The following is an 18,294-nucleotide window of genomic DNA, read 5'->3' on the forward strand; positions in this document are numbered from 1 at the left end:
ATGAGGCTGTTTCTTGCCCGTCTGTGGCACAGCTCAGGTGTCACCTGCTCCTGGAAATGGTCAAGCCTTCTCTGGGCCCTTGTAACTTCTGATCTTAATATGTGTAAAAGGAGTAAGAACTTGTGAAGTCTTTTGCCAACCACTCAATCATGAATAACTGTTGGACAGCAGCCCTGCTTCATGCATCTTTGAATCCCCACAATCTAACATGGGACCTGGAATATCATAGGTGCTAAAAATATACACGAGTGAATTCAGAGGGGAAAAAAAAAAGATTTGAGAAATAGACTGAACTTTTCTGACTTTTTTGGATTTCTCAAAAAAAAAAAAAAGAAAAAAGAATGTACTGGAGATTGGTAAGGGTTCATAGATAATAACTGATGAAAACTGTAATGTATTTTATAGAATTTTATTTATTTATTATTAACCTGAAAATTAGCTCATAAATATCAGGCAGCAGAGCTTTGCTCCAGGGAGTGAGGGCTTGTCAGTAGCCACTTCTCTCAAATGAGGTTGTTGGGTAAAGACATGAGAAAGTGAAATACATTGCCTTGCATTCATCATTTTCTCATCTGTTAAAGGGAGAGGGAGAGGTGCTGACTGAATATTAACGCTGCTGAAATTAAAAATGCCTCCTTGCTGTCTCAGCCATTTCTAAGCAAAACTGAGCAATTCATGCAAACAAGGTCACACATCAGCAGCAGAAAGTGCTTTGGTCCATTTCTCTGTGCCTCTTATAAAAATAGGATGAGACAAAAAGAGGCCTTTAACCAACCTCTCAGGGATACCTACTCCAATCCAAGAGATCAGAGTCATGAAGACTGGGGACCAAAGCCTTTGCAAAGCCCCCTAATCAGACTTGGCCAATTCCACACCCTGCTCTGCTCTGGCTTCCCAGCTGTCTTGCCATTTAAGAGCCTCCACTCTTTTGGTTGTTGTGTCCAAGGAAGTCAGTGGAAACTGGAACTCATTGCTAAAGATATTGGAGATTCCCTTTTTTGCAAGTTTTGGAAGAAAACTTTGCAAGTCATAGTCCTCACCTTCTCCTCCTTGTATTTCCTGTCTCTTTGTAAAAGCAGAGATTGTGCCGTTTCTTTTCTTCCCACCATTATTCTAGTTATTTCCTGCTCTCCAGCTCTCTTAAGAGATGCAAGGTGCCATATGTGCGTATTGTATGAGACAGGGGACATATGTCAGAAGCATGGTGAGAGTTTGGGGAATTTCTGGGGCAGTCTGACCATTGGTAGAAGCACAATGAACACAGAATGTCCTCAAATTCCGGCAGTTTCCAAAGACAGAATTCTGGCAAAGGGTGTGTGAAGTTGATTGTTGATACTCATAGATAAAGGCTGCTGATTCCTGTGCTAAGCTCAATCTTATCAATTTGCCTGCAGAGTCCCCTCAGTGCTGGGTGAGGAGCTGCCTGCCTGTGGTCAACATTACTGGGAAACCACAGTCACAGACTGCCCAGCATATCGACTTGGCATCTGTTCCAGTTCAGCTGTGCGGGCTGGGGCTCTGGGACAAGAGGAGACCTCATGGTACATGCACTGCTCTGAGCCACAGAGGTAAGCCAGAGCCTTGCCTCTCCTCACTAAATCCAAATGTCAGGCATAGATGTGTTGGCAGGACTCCCTGAGGGATGTAACAAAGAGCATCCCACTTTTCTACCCAAGTTCTGGGCCAGCTGAGAAGCACAACAAGAGTCAAATAAGTATATAGAGACTAAAATATTTCTCTGCTTACTGAGGAAGTTGGTTTTAGAGAATGTAGAGCATCTTCATAATCATAATGTGGGCAAGAGGGTTCCTTATATTGAGTTCTATTATTAAGAAGACTTACCCAACTGTTAGAGCCCTGGCTGGGCCAGCCTCCCTGCCATGCAGAGCAGACTGGAGGGGGAGGGAAGGATATGTGTCTCCCCAGTTAGCTCATGACCAAGAGATAGGGAAGAGAAAGGAACTGCTAGATTATGCATGGGCAGATTTTCCTTCTAAAGTCACCCCAGGTGGATGGAGACCACAGGATGATGCTAAAAGGAAGAAGAAGTAGATCCCCAGCACTCCCCAGGCATTCATCCATATCAGGGTTTGGCAAACTATGGTCCATTGGCCAAATAGGACCCTCTGCCTGTTTTTGTAAATAAAGTTTTATTGGAACACAGTCATGCTCATTTACTGTGTATCTGTGACTACTTTTGCAGATCTGTCAGAGACTGAATGACCTGCAAATGCTTAGATATTTATTATCTGTCCCTTTATGGAAAGTTTGTCTAGCCCTGGTCTACATTATTCATATTGTTTGGTTGGTTGATGTGGAAAAAGCTGTGAACCTGTGTTGGTTGCAGAGAGATAAGGCAAGCATGTTGTGATCTGGATATGCTCACGGAAGGGTCCAATAGAAAGAGCACTGAACTGGGAGCCGAAACCCTGATTTTAGTCCTGGCTCCATCCTTGATTAGATTCCTTTTGGTGCTCACCATAATCTGGTTAACCCTTTAAGCGGGCCTCATATGATTTGCCTGTCTCAGCAGGGAACAGTAATAGCTGGTCTACTATCTTTGGGGTTATGAGGATCACATGAAATCAGGGACAGGGGAGAGTTTTGACATTGTAAAGTGTACAAATGGGAGACATTATTCAAACGTAAGACTTTAAAAAGGAAGTCTTCAGTGCTTGCAAGTTCCCAGAAAAGGCCCACAGATTGAGATTTTGCATATCTTTGGCTGCACATTTCTCCCTGCATCCTACTTGACAGTTTGAGTCTCTGAGAAGGTTCATAAGGACACCATCTCCAAGTGCTATTTAAAGTCACATTTCATCAAGTCAGAGCAATTAAGATTAATTGATATTCAGTGCTGTGCCATACTTAAGGACTCAGCCCCTGCCCAGAATTTGAAATCACTCAAATCCAGAATTTACAATCAGATCTGGAGCCAAAACTAGGTATTTATTTCACAATAATCCATAAGAACCCAAACCAAAGACTAGCCTCCAATAAAAAAAAATTTCTAGGATATAGAAAATATATTGTGTATTTTGTTGACAAGTTCAAACCTACAAATTTGGTCTTTGGCTCTTTCAGGCCTAGAGGGGGGATACTGCAAGGAAGAGGACAGGGACCTCTTTGGCCACAGCACAGTGAGGTCAGCCTCAGGCACCTTCATTTCTTGCTCTGAGGTCTCAGCATAGAGAACCTGGGGACTTAAGGTTCAGGGAGAGCAGCTGCCATAGACCCTCCTATATTTTTCACTTTTTCTGGCTTAATGATTTTAACTCAAGCTATATTAATCTTGATTCTGCTCACATGGAATCTGAGCTTTAATGTGTCACAGTTGGAAAGGAGATCTGAGGATAGTCTCAGGAGCATTCACTGGCTGTCTTCCTATCTGTTCCTCTTTGCCAGCCTAGCCCAAGCCTCCCTCACCTCCTTTACTGGTTTTACCACAGCCACCCTGCCTATTTGTTGGCTGCTAGTCTTTGCCCACTCCAAGTTGTTCTACATGCCACAGATGAAAAGTGTTTCTAAACATCGTTTTCATTGTATCCCTTCCTTTTATGTTCAAAAATCTACAAACATCTTCAGTAATGTCAGAACTCAGGTGGGACTACCTGCAGGGTACAGGAAGCCAAAAAGAATGGGACCAGGTTGAGGGATGGGGAGCCCACGGGGTAGCAGCCCCAATGTTGAAATTCAGGGTCTCAGTTGCTACCTGAAACACACGTCTGCCCTCCAGATTCTAGAACTCCATAATTGGTTGTGTCTCTCATTAACAAGGCTTTGAAAAGGCCTTTGGTCAACACATGCATCTTACTTATCTCCCCATCTCCTGTCATCTCTGCCTTCCCACTTGAGCTTTTCTCTGCAGTGAAGCTGTCAACTTGCCATTTCCTAAGTACTTGCCCTTGAACTTCTGGGCTTTAAGGCATACATTATAGGTCTAGAGGTCTTTTGACTCTCCCCGCCTGACCAGTCACCTCTTTACTCACATACTGCTGCATAAAGTCAAGGTGTTCCTGTGTTCTCACGTGCTGATTGCTGTGCATGTAGTTATCATTAATGTGAATGTGTGGGATAATTTGCAATAATGTGTAGCACCCAAGAGAAAGAACAACAGACCCCCTCCCTAGTCACACCCGAAACCCCAGTCACCACATAGCTCTACTTCATACATAGATTTTTCTGTCATGTCTTTTCTTCTCTTCCATCTCTCATTCCTTCCCTTCTCCGGCTGTCAGGGACTCACTCTTAGTTTCTAGGACTGGTAGGACAAACCTCCAAACTTGTGGGGTTTTTTTGCATGGGGAAATTATGCTTTTCTGGTCAGCAATTTCTCCCGCCTTTTCCGTCACAACTAAACAGGTGCATTAAATGTGTTGAGTAAACAATTGAACGTTCTATGCCCTGACATAGTTTCTCAGCCCTACTCTTATTTAAGTTAGTAACAGTTTTTTCCTGCCTGTGTTATATTATATGGGCTCCCAGAGGGCAAGGACATCCTTCTGTAGTCATTCATGTCCCACAGAGTTCCTAGGGAAGTGCTGGATACACATATATGCCCAAGGAACACTTGTTGAACTGACTGTATTTGAATTAAAGAGAGAAAGGAAGGCAACTGCTTCTAGCTGCAAGGATGCCAAAAACATCAAGATGAAATGGAAAGTTGGTTTAGGGCTGGGAGAACATGAAGTTGGCAAAAATGATGAAATTTTTCTTAAACTTCATAAAGGCCCTTATGTAAGTTTCCTATAAGTTGGTAAAACTGTAAAAATTAATGCATTGTATGGCAGGCAAGCATGCAGTACTTTTAAAAATACATGGCAGCCTCAAAGGAGTCTTATTCAAAAGAATGACACACCATGAATGCGGCAGTTAAAACATGTGGGCAGCGGGGAAAGAATTAGAATGTTGAGAAAAATCACAAGGGAGGCATATGTTGGCTATTCTGGGACTGCCTCCTAATGCAAAAGGAGCAAAATTATTAAAAATGCTTGTCTGTTGAGATGAGCCATGCATTTTAGCATCTTGGAGGAATCTGGTTAAAGTATTGGGGATCACATTATTGCAACTCATTATTTTTTAATTGAAGTCTGTAACTGAAAAAAATTGGTCATCTACCAATGATTCTCCTTATCAAATCCTTCAAGTTTTTCCAAGTTTTAAAATGTCCCATTCTGTTTCATTTCAGGTACACATTTTTCTACAGTGGAATTGTGAGTGATGTTCATGTGACAGAACATCCAGCCAGAGTGGGCATTCTGCTAGACTACAACAACCAGAGACTTCTATTCATAAATGCTGAGAGTGGACAGTTGCTTTTTATTGTGAGGCACAGGTTTAATGAGGGTGTTCACCCTGCCTTTGCCCTGGAGAAACCTGGAAAATGTACTTTGCATCTGGGGATAGAGCCCCCGGATTCTGTAAGGCATAAGTGATCCTTGGCTTTCAGAATTTGCAAGAGCAAGAATTCAAATGAGCGGGGGGGCTGTTGTTCTTTCTCTTGGGTGCTACACATTATTGCAAATTCTCCCACACATTCACATTAATGATATCTACATGCACAGCAATCAGCATGTGAGAATCACCAGGAACACCTTGACTTTATACAGCAGTATGTGAGTAAAGAGGATGAATTAAAACAACCCCCAACCTTTTGTTCACAGGTTTGAGTTTTTCCTAACTTAAAAGGGTTTTCACTAGACCTGGGAACCAAAATAGAGAAGTGGAATTCCACTTGTGTTATTGGTGAAAGTAATGCTCTGACAGACAGGTCAAATCAGAGATAAGGTTGTGCTATTGACACGTCTCTGACAGACAGGTCAAATCAGAGATAAGGTTGTGCTATTGACACGTCTCTGACAAAAGTATGGCTTTTTCCACAAGAAAATGTCACCTTGCTTCACTAAAGGATGATGAATCCTAATCATTAGAAAAGGTGTTATAGCTGTTCTAAATTTATAATGAACTCTTTTTTTTTTGGTAATATTGTATACAGTAGAATGTGAGTCTCATTTCCCTGGAATTTTAAATGTAGAAAAGTGCAAGATATTAGAAAATTTCATTTTGTTAAATAAATGTTTAGACTCTTATAAAGCAAAACATGTGTGGACTTACTGTGTGAAACTTCTCAGTCCGGCATCTTTGGACCAGAACATAATGCAGACAAAATACCCATCACTTTTCAGTTGGTTGTGCTATTATTGACCTCCATGAGAGAATTTTATACACATATATTTTAAAATTGGGAATGGAACCACCATTTGACCCAGCTATCCCTCTCTTCAGTCTATACCCAAAGGACTTAAAAACAGCATACTACAGGGACACAAGCACATCAATGTTTATAGCAGCACAATTCTCTATAGCTAAACTGTGGAACCAACCTAGATGCCTTTCAATAGACGAATGGATAAAAAAAAAATGTGGCATATATACACAATGGAATATTATTCAGCAATAAAATAAAATAAAATCATGGCATTTTCAGCCAAATGGATGGAGTTAGAGAAGATAATGCTAAGTGAAGTTAACCAAATCCCCAAAAAAACAAATGACAAATGTTTTCTTTGATATAAGAAGGCTGATTCATAGTGAGATAGGGAGAGGGAGCATGAGAGGAATAGACAAACTCTAGATAGGGCAGAGGGGTGGGAGGGGAATGGAGGAGGCATGGGGTTATTAATGATGGTGGAATGTGATGATCATTATTATCCAAAGTACAATGAAGACACAAATTAGTGTGAATATACTTTGTATACAACCAGAGATATGAAAAATTGTGCTCTATATGTGTAATAAGAATTGTAATGCATCCTGCTGTCATATTTTTAAAAATGGAAACATTTTCAGCCCATAGAGCCTACACGGTTAACTATAAAGTCAAATACCAGAATCTGGGAATCTTCTCATTTTTTACTAAAAAAGATGACTGGTCATTATTAAAATATAATATTAAAATCTCTCAAAATCTTTCCAAAATATGTGTGCAAAGCTGATAAATCTAGAATGCACATTGAGACCACTTGTTCTCCATAATGTAAATGCTTTGATCATATACATAGTTTCTCTTAATATTATGAATTATATATTATGACTATATATGATTATTATACAAATCTTAATATTATTTTCATAAATTGAGAAACAACATCCTACTTTTTGGATGTATTCTAAAATCTGTTGTTTAATAGCCAGAAAATCCAAGCTGGATTAGTATCAGCAGAGCCCCTTCGCCACTCTGCCTTCAAATCAGAGCGGTGGTTGGAAAGACTGATTCTTCATGAAATTGGAGGAGTTACTGGCTGCTTGGTGGAGGATGGTATCTTTACTTTTTCAAACCTGGAAAGTATTATTTTCAGGTTATGACTGATCAGCCACTGCTAGTCATTATTACATTTTTGTGGGGGTTTTGGTGGGACTGTAAAGTCATTTAAAAAAGTAACAATGGTAGCAGCAACCACATGGATTTTAGAGTCTTTCTCTAAAAGTAGACCCCTTAAAGATTTGGTGCTGGTTGTTTATATAGGAGGTGGTTCCAGGAGGGACACTTGAGAAAGTGGGAAAAATGAGAGAAGAAGGTGGGAAGCCAGTGAAGTACTTGTTCTATGAGGGTTATTACCACTGTGGGCACCTGGGGCTCATTTTGCTGGGGTCCCCTCTGGAAACCACATGGAACATTGCCAGAGGTTGACATGAAGGGTTTCCTGGAAAGGTCAATACATTCCTCTTCCCTACCCTCCCAGGTTGAATTTCTTGCAAGCTGCAAGCTCCTTGTTCTTGAGAAAGCACTCAGAGGGTTGAGAAGCACAGATACCTGACATGGAACATGCAAGTGCTGAAAACCATGCAGTGTTGACACTGGGGCATCCAGTCAGCTGGGGCAAATGGGCAGGGCAGCAGCAGTGGCAGCATCCATCGTCATGTTGGAAGCAGCATAAACAGAAAACCACAGTAATAACAAGAGCTAGTTCCTAGATGATCCCTTTGAGCAACTCAGATTTGGTTGATACAACTCACGGCCTCAAGCATGCTAGGCAAGCTTTCTACCACTGAGCTACAATCTTTGAGCTGTGGGCGTAGCTCAGTGGATTCTTAGTTATGCTTTTAATTATCCTTTATTTAGGATAATTTTAAACATGAAATCAAATAAGTAAAAAGGCACAGCATTTTGTAGTGTATAAAACACCATGGCAAGGGACTTAGAGATGCTCTAAGTCCAACCCCCCCCCCCACACCCCCAGTGAGTGACCCTCCTATCTCTGACTCTCTGAGTTCCTGGGTAGTCTTTAGGGAATTATTCTAGAGCAGACAAGTAGCGCTAAAGTAAGTTCCTTACATGGTCAAGAAGTTCTTTTCTCCTTGACCCTTCTCTGCCTTCCATCTTCCCTTCATATTGTCCTTCCCATTCATACAACATGGACCTTCAGAAGGAGGAAAGGAAGTCAACCAATTTTGGTCAAAATGAATCCTCTGGAAGTGATGTTTATTGGTTTAATATCATGCACAACACATCCACTCTCTCTCTGAATCCTCATCAGAACCTTGCACCCTAAAATTGTTGCCATTTGTAGTCATCAAGAATACAAACAATAAAGTGCTGGGGAGTGATATCAGCCAAATTATGTTGTTATATTGTGTGCAAGTATGAATATATGACAACAAATCCCATCACTATGTACAACTATAACACACCATTTTATAGATGAGGAAACTAGTCTCAGAGCAGTTAAATGACTTGTTCACAGTCACAGCCAGCAGGAGGCAGAGTGTGGATTTAAACATAGCTCAAATCCTAGCTAAGAATGAGCCTATTTTGATTCATATTTTTATGCTAGATTTTTTCTACACATATGTGGTATGTGAGAATTAATTTAGGTACACATGCACACACATACGTTCATACACACACAACATACATTCATACACATTGTCTTCCCCTTGAACTGACTTCCCTCCTAAATCTTTGTGTTGATGCTATAGTAGCTCCTGGCCTACATCAGGTTTCATTGGTTCTTCAATCCAGTGACCTTAATTCATTTATGCCTAGCATTATTTGCATGTGGCACTTTGAGATTCAAAAGAGTCTATAACATCCATTTGTGAAGCAAAGACCTTACATACGTGAAACTACAATGCTTCTTCTAAGAGGTAGGGGGTCAAAATAAAAGTTTGTGAAAAAAGTAAAAGAAATGGGAATCAGTGCTGTAGTCCTTCTCTATCTCTTTGCATACACACCTGACAAGCTTGGACAGAAAAATACATATTTTTGGACTGGGGTTTGACTCTAGGGGCACTGCACTACTATGCTATCCCCCCAGCCCTTTTTATTTTGAGACAGAGTCTCACTAAGTTGCTGAGGCTGGTCTGGAACTTGCCATCCTCCTGCCTCAGCCTCCCAAGTTGCTGGGATTACAGGCATGCGTCACCTTGCCCAGCTGGACAGACGTATTCTTTATAAAAGTTGGAAGTGTTCTAATGGAGCAAACTAGAACACACATTGTTGTTGTTTTCCTTGAAATCCAACAGAATGCAAGTATGATACTTCATCACCCTCCCCTTACAAACAATAGGAGCACGTTAAGGGCTAAACACCAATACGCTTTGAATGGATATAGCCTTTAGGCCCCAGGACCCTGTATCTGAAATCTCTTCCCATTTGCACTCCATAAGTTACCCATGAATCAGCCCATGTGCTGTTTCTGAAAGAACCCATAGGCTTCAAACAGCCTTATCACAGGCCAAGGATGGAGTACGGTCACACTGAAGGAAGGTGGGCATTGCAAGGGGCCTGGTATCTCAAGTGCAAGCCTCTTTGTCCTCCCACTATTGGGTTGCACAGCACGCACAGTCTTCAGGTCTCAAACCACCCCGGTGTTCATGTGGTACCAGGGACCTCAAATCTTATGTGCAGTGGTGGTGGGGAGGTGCAGTTATGTGACTAGCCCTAATCTCCGAAACTCACCTTTCTGATCACACAGGCTCTACCCAAAACTGGTGCAAATCAGAAATCAAGTGACTATTACTCAATGATGCTGACAGGCCAACACATCCTGCTCTGCAACATCTAATGGATCCATAGTTATAAAATATCACTTATATTTTAGGTCCGCAACTCTGTAGGTATGCGTGTGGTTAGTTAAGATCAGCTGAAATAAATCCATGGCAGGCACTTATTGTCCTGAAGTCCCTAGCTCAGCTACTGAGGGGCATTTTGAGATCCTACTAGTAAGATCTGAGTGCCTCCACTGCTGATAACCACCCTCTTCATGTTCCTGATTTGGTGACTGCTAATATCAGGGAGTGATCCCAGGCACATTCCTGAGTTGAGTGAAGCTGGACTGAACCTCCAGCCACTTCACAGGAGACTCAGGAAAGAGGACATATTCTGGGCTATTTTTAGAGTAGGAGATAATAAGTCTCATTTTCTTTTACTGCCTTCTAAGTATCTGTGGTTGTGCCTCTGTTTTATCTAAAGTGGATGTCCTTTCTAGCCTATGTTTTCTATTGATGTTAGTATTTTAGATCCTCAAGTAATATACGAAACTTAAGAACAGTTTAAGAGTAGTGAGAGGCTGAAGAACGTTTAACTTAGAGCAAATACAACTTGGAGGAGAAGATAAGAGGTCTTCTAAGATTTGTAGAGATGTTGCATGGAAGAAATTGGCTTACTTTGATTTTCTCATGAGGACCAGTGGGTACAAGTCCCACCAGTGGGTTGAAGCTGAGAAATTCCGTCCAAGAGAAAGAACACCCTTGAGTGATAGCTGGCTAAGGGGCATGCTACCTAGCAGGTAATGAGCTCTCAGAGCCAGGCAGAATGACCCACAGTCTGGAAAATAAAGATCAGATTCCTGCCTTGGGTTCTCGACCTGTGCTTTTGGTGTTCCTGGGGTACTGAGGGTCAACATGGGGTCCAAGGGGAAGGCCAAGTGGGCATAAATTCAAACCCTCCCCCATTTCATCACGGCAGCTCAATTATTGTTTTACACATTGGGTTCCATATAATAGTTCATTTAATAAAAATATTTCTGTAGTTTAATAAAGTTTGGACTGGGATTCCTGTCTGAAAGAACCCATAGGCTTCAAACAGCCTTATCACAGGCCAAGGATGGAGTACGGTCACACTGAAGGAAGATGGGCATTGCAAGGGGCCTGGTATCTCAAGTGCAAGCCTCTTTGTCCTCAAGGTGACTCAAATGCCTCTAAATTTTCCATTCTTACAGGATTTCTTTCCTTTATTATCCAAATACTGATATAATATTGATTGCAATAAATTCTATTTCTTATCCCAAATTTCTTGAATAGATGATTACATTTTCTTGGTTAACACTTCTGACCTCCGGCCTCTGTATCCTCCACTCTAGCCCTCTCACCACTACTTCCCAAGGCTCACCTGGTCCCCTCTGCAACCTCCCAAGCACAAGGCACAGCACTCTTTTGATTGCTGAAGGAAGCACTAGCATAGGGCCGACGTTGCTAGGGGCTAACAAGGTTTTGTTGGAGACTTGGGACTCATGAGGGGCATTTTTCAAAGAACATGAAGCCTAAAGATAAATGTAAAACATCCAACTTTGTGAGAAACCACTTCTGATCTCATCCTCATCCCTGTCTTCCTTCCATATTGAACTGACTAACCTCTCCGTTTTACTTTATTCTTTACATTTCTAGCTTCGACTTAGACTGGTTTTCAGATCAGGCAGTGGAACTAGAAAACACAAAGCATCAAAACCACTCTTATGAGTATAGACATCTTTTATAATAGTCTGAGAGTAAAATTTCACCCTCCTTATCTCTGCCCCTTTTAAACGGCACAAGTTCTAGGCCTCTCTTTGCAGAACTAAAAGACACATTAAAGCAATTCCTCAAAGCAAAGAACATGCTTCTCTCCCCAAGATGAATTTAGCTATTACTTCTTATAATGGTTTTAGAATCTGCTTAGCATCTTCCTGTTAGTGGTTTTCTGTAGAACTAGCTGATGATTGAGAATCCTTTCTCAGCCCACGTGGACCTCCTAGATGGTGTTGGACTGTCCCAATACCATGGAGCACTTTACCCTTTGAAAGATTTCAAGCATAAATGACACTCTACTAAAGTCAATATATTATTTGAAGATTTTGTAAAATAGGGGGAAGTGAGTGAAATAATTAAGAAGAAAGAAATGGAAAGGAGAGCCACAATTCATTTGTTTAGCATGTATTTATTGGGATATGCACGATTGAGGCCCCCGGGTAAATGGCAGTCATTCAATCGGGCAAAATCCCTGCCTTCAGAAAGCCTGTATTCTGGTGGAGAAAGACAGATGGTAAATATATGTATAGCATGTTGGAAGAATATAATTGTGAAGAAAAGCAGATCAGGGGGAGAGAATAGAGTAATAGGAGATAGGGGTTGCTGTGTTTTAATTACAGTGGGAAGGTAGCTCTGCTAAGATGATATATGAATGAAGACCTAACTGAAGTGAGGGAGTTAGCCATGTGGGTATCAGAGAGCGAAGAGTATTCCACTTAGAAAGAATAGAAAATGTGGAGGTCTAGAGGTAGCTGCATTGGAAAGGAACAAGCATGGAAGGAAGTGGTAGTGGGCACAACCAGAGAGTGCTAGGGCCCAGGTCATAATGACCTTGAAGGCCAAGGAAGAGCTTCAGTTACCTTCTGAGTGAATTGGCAAGAAGTAATAGGTGTGCAGAAGAGAGGCAGGAGTACACAAAAAAACTGGCTTCTTAGGTGTTTAGTTATTAAACAGGATCTTTTCTAAAGGCTCCCTGCAGTTCTCAGCTCCTGCAAAGAAAGGGCTCAAAGGGCCTGTGTAGGTGGGAGAGAAGAAAAGGTTCTCTTCATCTGCTCAGTTCTGTCCAGGAACCCTGTGCCCCTGCTCACTTCCTGCTTCAGGGGAGCAGACCCTGATGCCTGGTTACCATTAGGAACAGCCTAGGGCAAAACCGTGGGGATAAAACTGCTCTTGTATCCAGGCTGAATTTTGTTCTGAACTGAGTCTGCCTGCTCGCTATAAAAAGTCAGCAACCAGCAAAGACAAAGAAATACAAGCACATTTGAAGGAAATGTTGCCTCTCTTGTCAATTGTATGATTTTGTGCATGAAGATGAGATAATTATGTCATCCAGGGACACTGCTGGCTATGTAGGGGATCATAGGGTATATATATATATACAAATATGTGCATATTTCATACGTGTCAGTATGTGTGACTATGTATATCTATATAAGAATAATTCTGAATGTCAATTGCTTAATTTGTAATGAGAAATCAAATTGCCAATGGGGCTGGAGAATACATATATATTTTGGGGGGGGTCAGAGGATTTTCTCTCTCTCCCTCTCTCTCTCTAGGCCACAGAGCTCTGAGAACTTCAGGTCCCCAGTTTGGTGCTGGGCTGCACACACTGCCTGAGGCTGCTGACCTCTCAAATTCCACTCACCCAGGAAAACTGACATATTTTTCACACAGGAAGCCCCATGCCAGTCAAAAGGTGAGAATGCAGGATAGGTGGAGGCTCTTCTTGGCCAGCATTATTGAACTGCTATGGCTAGCCATGGGGCCAGGTACTATCTCTGGATTTGCTAGTCTGAGTACTTTTTCTTGCATGGGTGCTAAACTTCCCTGAGCAACCCTGGGGCTTTGGGAATTCCTATGTCTTTTAGTTCAACTGTTTTAAAATTCACAATTCTGACTTTGTTATTATTATTTTTTTAAAGATGGCTTAGAAAAAGAGAGACCATTCCCCAAGCCATAGCTTTCTTCTTCTTCTTCATTTAGTGAATGCTTGGTTAGATTTCTATGCCCTGTCCTTCCTAATTTTGATCTGAAAAATTTTGTGCCTATTATGGTGACTATTTCAGTTGACATCATCTATTATGAAGAACTTCCTACTTTATTTACCCCTAATTAAACCCTACCTGTGAGTTCTTAGGGTCTCGCAGCTTTCCCTTGGATTGTCTGCAGGTGGGTTGCAGTTGATAAGCCAGAGTGGTTCAGAAAACAGCTCCCAAGCCACAGGGATCTGGAGCCGCGGTTCTGCTTCAGAATGGTGTGGCTTTGGGCAACTTTAGCCTCATTGTAAAATAGGCATAGTACTGGCTCTCATGCTATAAGTTGCTCATTCATTCATACAACAAACATTTAATGAGTACCAAGATGCCAGGCACTGCTCTAAGTATCAGGAACACAGCAGTGATCAAAACAGACAAATACCCCTGCCTCCAGGCAATCTGTGTTCAAGTGAGATGAAAGATATACAGAAAAGGAGATGAACAAGTAAACTGTTTAATATCAGAAAGTGGTATATACTATAAAGAAAAAAATAAAAGAGGGATGGGTTGTTGTGGCAAATGGGAAAATTAGCATATATCTAAAATTCTTAGCAAAATTCCCAGCATAAAAAGCAAGTTATAAACTCAACTATAATTATAGAACGTAGTGTGCCCCTAGAATAGCCCAAGGTCTTCAGATGTATTTTGGTACACAGTTGTGTTACCCATGACCAGTGTATCCCCAGTAAAAATTTGCTATTTTTCTGGTTTCATTCATTGCAAAATTTCAGGAAAAGCATTTAGAACAGAACATAAATTATCCTTAATTATATCACTCAGAGATAACTAGTGTTCACACTTGTTATGTGTTCTCTCAGCCTCTCCTTTACACACACACACACACACATATATACACATTTTTAAAAATGCAAATAAAATCATTATATGACCTGCTTTTTTGTCACTTTAAGTCAGGAACATCTCATACCAACAAGCAAAAATTTATACAACTATTTTAATGCCCAGTTGCCATCCACTGAAAAGATAGACCTTCCAACTGGTCCCTTATTGGTACACATACTATTGACACCCAAGGTTTCATTTTTCTAAAAAGTGCTTCAGTTTTAAAGGCATCAACTTCTCTATTTGGCCTAGAGTTTCTCTTGGGTTTGTCATGGAAAAGTGTATAGTGTTTCCATATTTATTATGTACTTTAATCAATGTTATAAACCTGACTGGGAAGGCCTCAATAGAACTCTTTCATGGGGCAAGTGTGGTTCCCACGTTAATTTACGGTCAATTCAATGTAATTATTGTTAAATCAGACACACATTTTAACATATACCATGTCAGGCCACCGCACTGGTTTCCAATGGGAATGAAGAAAAGTAAGATGTAATCTGTACTTCTCAGGAGGCCAGGGCATGCACACGAGTATCTGTCGCACAACATATAGGTCAAATAATCATGGAGTTTCAAAGTGGGAAGAGGACATATCTCTTTGGTATGACCATAAAATGTTGTGCAGAGGACAGGGCATTTGGGATGTGCCACGCTGCGTGTGTGGGATTGTAATTGGGGGTGGTGGAGAGGATCAGGGAAGTCTAGGCAGAAGCAATAGCATGAGACAAACAGGGGAGGCCAGAAGGGCTTGGGGAACCATCCTAACGGCACTGGGAACATGTAAGGAAGTGAGACAACACACCTGAAGGGGGCTTTTGGCCCTGGGGATAATAATCGCTGAGCTAAAATGCAGGAGTGTTTTAGTACAGGACCTAATGGAGACTTATTAAATGCCTTTGACATCTGGGTAGAGTGGGTGGGTTAGGAGTGATTACAGATGTGGTTTGCCAACTGCCAGTGTAAACATGCAGTAATGAGTTTCTGAAGTAGACTATTGGCAAAGGAAAGCAGGGGAGATTCCAGAGTGTTCTGATGTAGGATCTATAGCTACAAGAGGTAGGTAAAAGCAAAGACCACAAACTATACAGGCTTTTGAACTTGGATTCTTGGGAGCATAACTATGCTATTAGCAAAAGAAGCAGCAAAAAGAACACATTACCATTGTGTGGGTGGAGAGATCAGTTAGCCGGATCCTGTTGAGTTTGGGGTCATCCAAAAGGAGCTATCCATCAAATTGCAAGCTCATGGAAGTGCTCAAGGCCAGAGGTACATATTTGGGAGCTGCCTGCTTTGGTGCAGGCTCTGTCAGTAGCTGTGTGAACTTGGGGGAAGTAATTTAACCTCCTTGTACTTTAGTTTCTTCAACTGTAAAATTGGGACAATAGGTTTCTGCTCAACCTACTCTTAGGGATGTGGTGAGGAATAAATGATTTGATATACATCATGAACTTAGAACAGCGTCTGGCATGTAGTAAGTGCTTAAGAAATGTTAACTGTATGTCAACATAATGCGAAAGGCAAGATTCCTAAGAAAGAGTCACAAAACACGCTGCATTTTTGTCTCCTTTTGTCCTTTTTGAGTTTATTCAGGGAAGAACTTCTGAATGAAAATGTAGGAAGAGGAGCTTGGGAGGATTTAGATGGTCTTTCTTAGTAGAAATGTCAGAACAAAAGCCTAATGGCAAGAGGTGGTCATGGTTATAGGAGGAGGGAAGAAAAGAAGGAGGTGAGCAGCATCTGGTGCCACAAAGGGGGACAAGGCAGATTGGGTCCTGGTGGGAGGTCTGGCGCGGGGCTATGGGATGGCTGTAGGATGGCTGTGGGATGCCTGGGTGACTGTGTTTATGGGTGGTTATGGAGGTTCCAGGGGTGAGTTTTTATCTGGATATGCCAGTGTTAGCTCCAGGCCTCATACAGAGTGAGCTGGAAATAAATGTTATTGAAAGCAAATTCTGAGAATTATATAGGTTTTTGTTTCTTTTCAAACACAATTTCTTCTCTCACAATTTAAAACCTCTACACATCAACTTCTGGCTTCTCCTCACTGGAAGGTTTTGGGGCTGTCTTCTGGTGGCTCTTGGATTGTAAATCAGAGGGAGATAACCATCTCTTTGTGTTCTCCTAGCAGAATCTCTGTGGAATTTGTTTTCTGGTTGCCAGGTTGTCTCAGAGAGTAAGGACTGGAGGAGAGGGAAGGATGAAAGACTCAGGGTCAAGAATTTTCCCTCAGATAGGATGAATAAACTCACACAAGCTATTTCAAAGGTCATTTTCTTAAGAAAAAGATGTTATCACTGATATCTTTTGGGAAATCAATTCTGTGTTGAAATATAATTTATACCGCTCTTTACTTTGTGTTCTTTCAGTGAATTAAACTATAACCAAGCTTATTTCTTGATTTGCATTTCTCCTTAATTATTCTGAGCTAAGCTCTACCCTGCAGAACTCCAGAAAATGGATAAAATATGCATTCTTGAGTGTTGAACAGCAGCGGCAGACACCTACACACCAAACCCTGGCTGTGTGGGATGCTGCCATTTCCCCCAAGTCATTTCAGGTCAGAAACACCTCTGCTCCTGAAGAACTCCATTTAGGGGCCCACACTCAAGGTCTCTCTATGCATCTTGGAAGAAGCGAGGAGCAGTACATTGTTCTGCATCCTCCCAAGAATAGGACTGAGGCTAGTTTTCTGCCCCTTGTAGGCATAGAAAGGATTGTCCAATTATTCAGCTCAATGGGAAACCCCATGAATTACTTCTATAGAACCTGAAGTTCAAAATCAGAGAATGATTTTGCTTCATTGCCATCCAATTAACAAAGCTTTCTTTTAAAAATAGCATTAATATATATTATTGTGGAACATTGGGAAACCATAAAGAATCACAATGACTAAAATAAAAAGTATTTCTAATTTCATAGGCTCAGCACCCTCAGAGGCCTTTTCCTCCCTGTTTCCATAATGCAAATGCAAGGCCTATAAGTGTCACAGGCATCTTGCAAACTTGAGGATGAAATCCACGTGCTGAGCAGGAAGGAGCATGAGGCTTCCAAGTGACATTGTGGAGACACCATTTTGGTTCTTTATGGCCTGCCTCTGAACTTCTTGTTGCTTGAGTTTGGAAATGCTTAAGAGGAACTGGGGTACAAATTGACTAAGAAGGAGGATTTATTTGGACTAATCAGAGTTGCAACTTGAGACACAAATTTCAGGCAGGCTTAAAGACTTCAAACACGTTTTAAAAGCAACAACCATAACGGGGAAGGGACACACATCAGTTGTTTGTCAAGAATTTGAATTGGCACAGGCAGAATTGCAAGCTGTCTTGTAAGAAAGGGATTGGGTAATTTAAAGAACATATGTAAAGCAATTTTCAGAGAGGAAGAGGGAAAGAACAAGAACAAAGAAAATTAGGGGAAAGTAAGGAAGTGAGATGACTCTGGTGGCTATTGGAGGATTGCAATGCTCCAGTCTAGTAAAAACTGCAGCTCTCTGCATGTGAAGTATAGGGTGCAGCCAGGTGCACAGGGTCAAAAGTTTATTTGGAGGTAGATTGAAGCCTGGTCTCTCATGTCCACTTGACCTAGTATTTTGGGGACTCCTCAGTCAATGTTTGATTTGATTTTT

The 18,294-nt window shown here is 41.4% G+C and overlaps 1 protein-coding gene across 2 annotated transcripts in view; it reads left to right on the forward strand.

The window, feature by feature from the left end:
• The window catches only part of Cmya5 (cardiomyopathy associated 5), an 83,778-nt gene extending 77,876 nt beyond the window's left edge, over positions 1 to 5,902 (forward strand). For both annotated transcript variants that reach the window (XM_015497843.2, XM_048800191.1), the window contains 3 exons: positions 1,395 to 1,568; positions 5,189 to 5,770; positions 5,819 to 5,902. In XM_015497843.2, the coding sequence (XP_015353329.1) occupies positions 1,395 to 1,568; positions 5,189 to 5,435 (421 nt within the window). In that variant the 3' untranslated portion in view covers positions 5,436 to 5,770; positions 5,819 to 5,902. The remainder of the gene's footprint in view (positions 1 to 1,394; positions 1,569 to 5,188; positions 5,771 to 5,818) is intronic.
• Positions 5,903 to 18,294: the final 12,392 nt, after the last annotated feature.

Source organism: Marmota marmota, unplaced genomic scaffold, assembly GCF_001458135.2.
Source record: "Marmota marmota marmota unplaced genomic scaffold, marMar, whole genome shotgun sequence".
Lineage (NCBI taxonomy): Eukaryota > Metazoa > Chordata > Mammalia > Rodentia > Sciuridae > Marmota > Marmota marmota.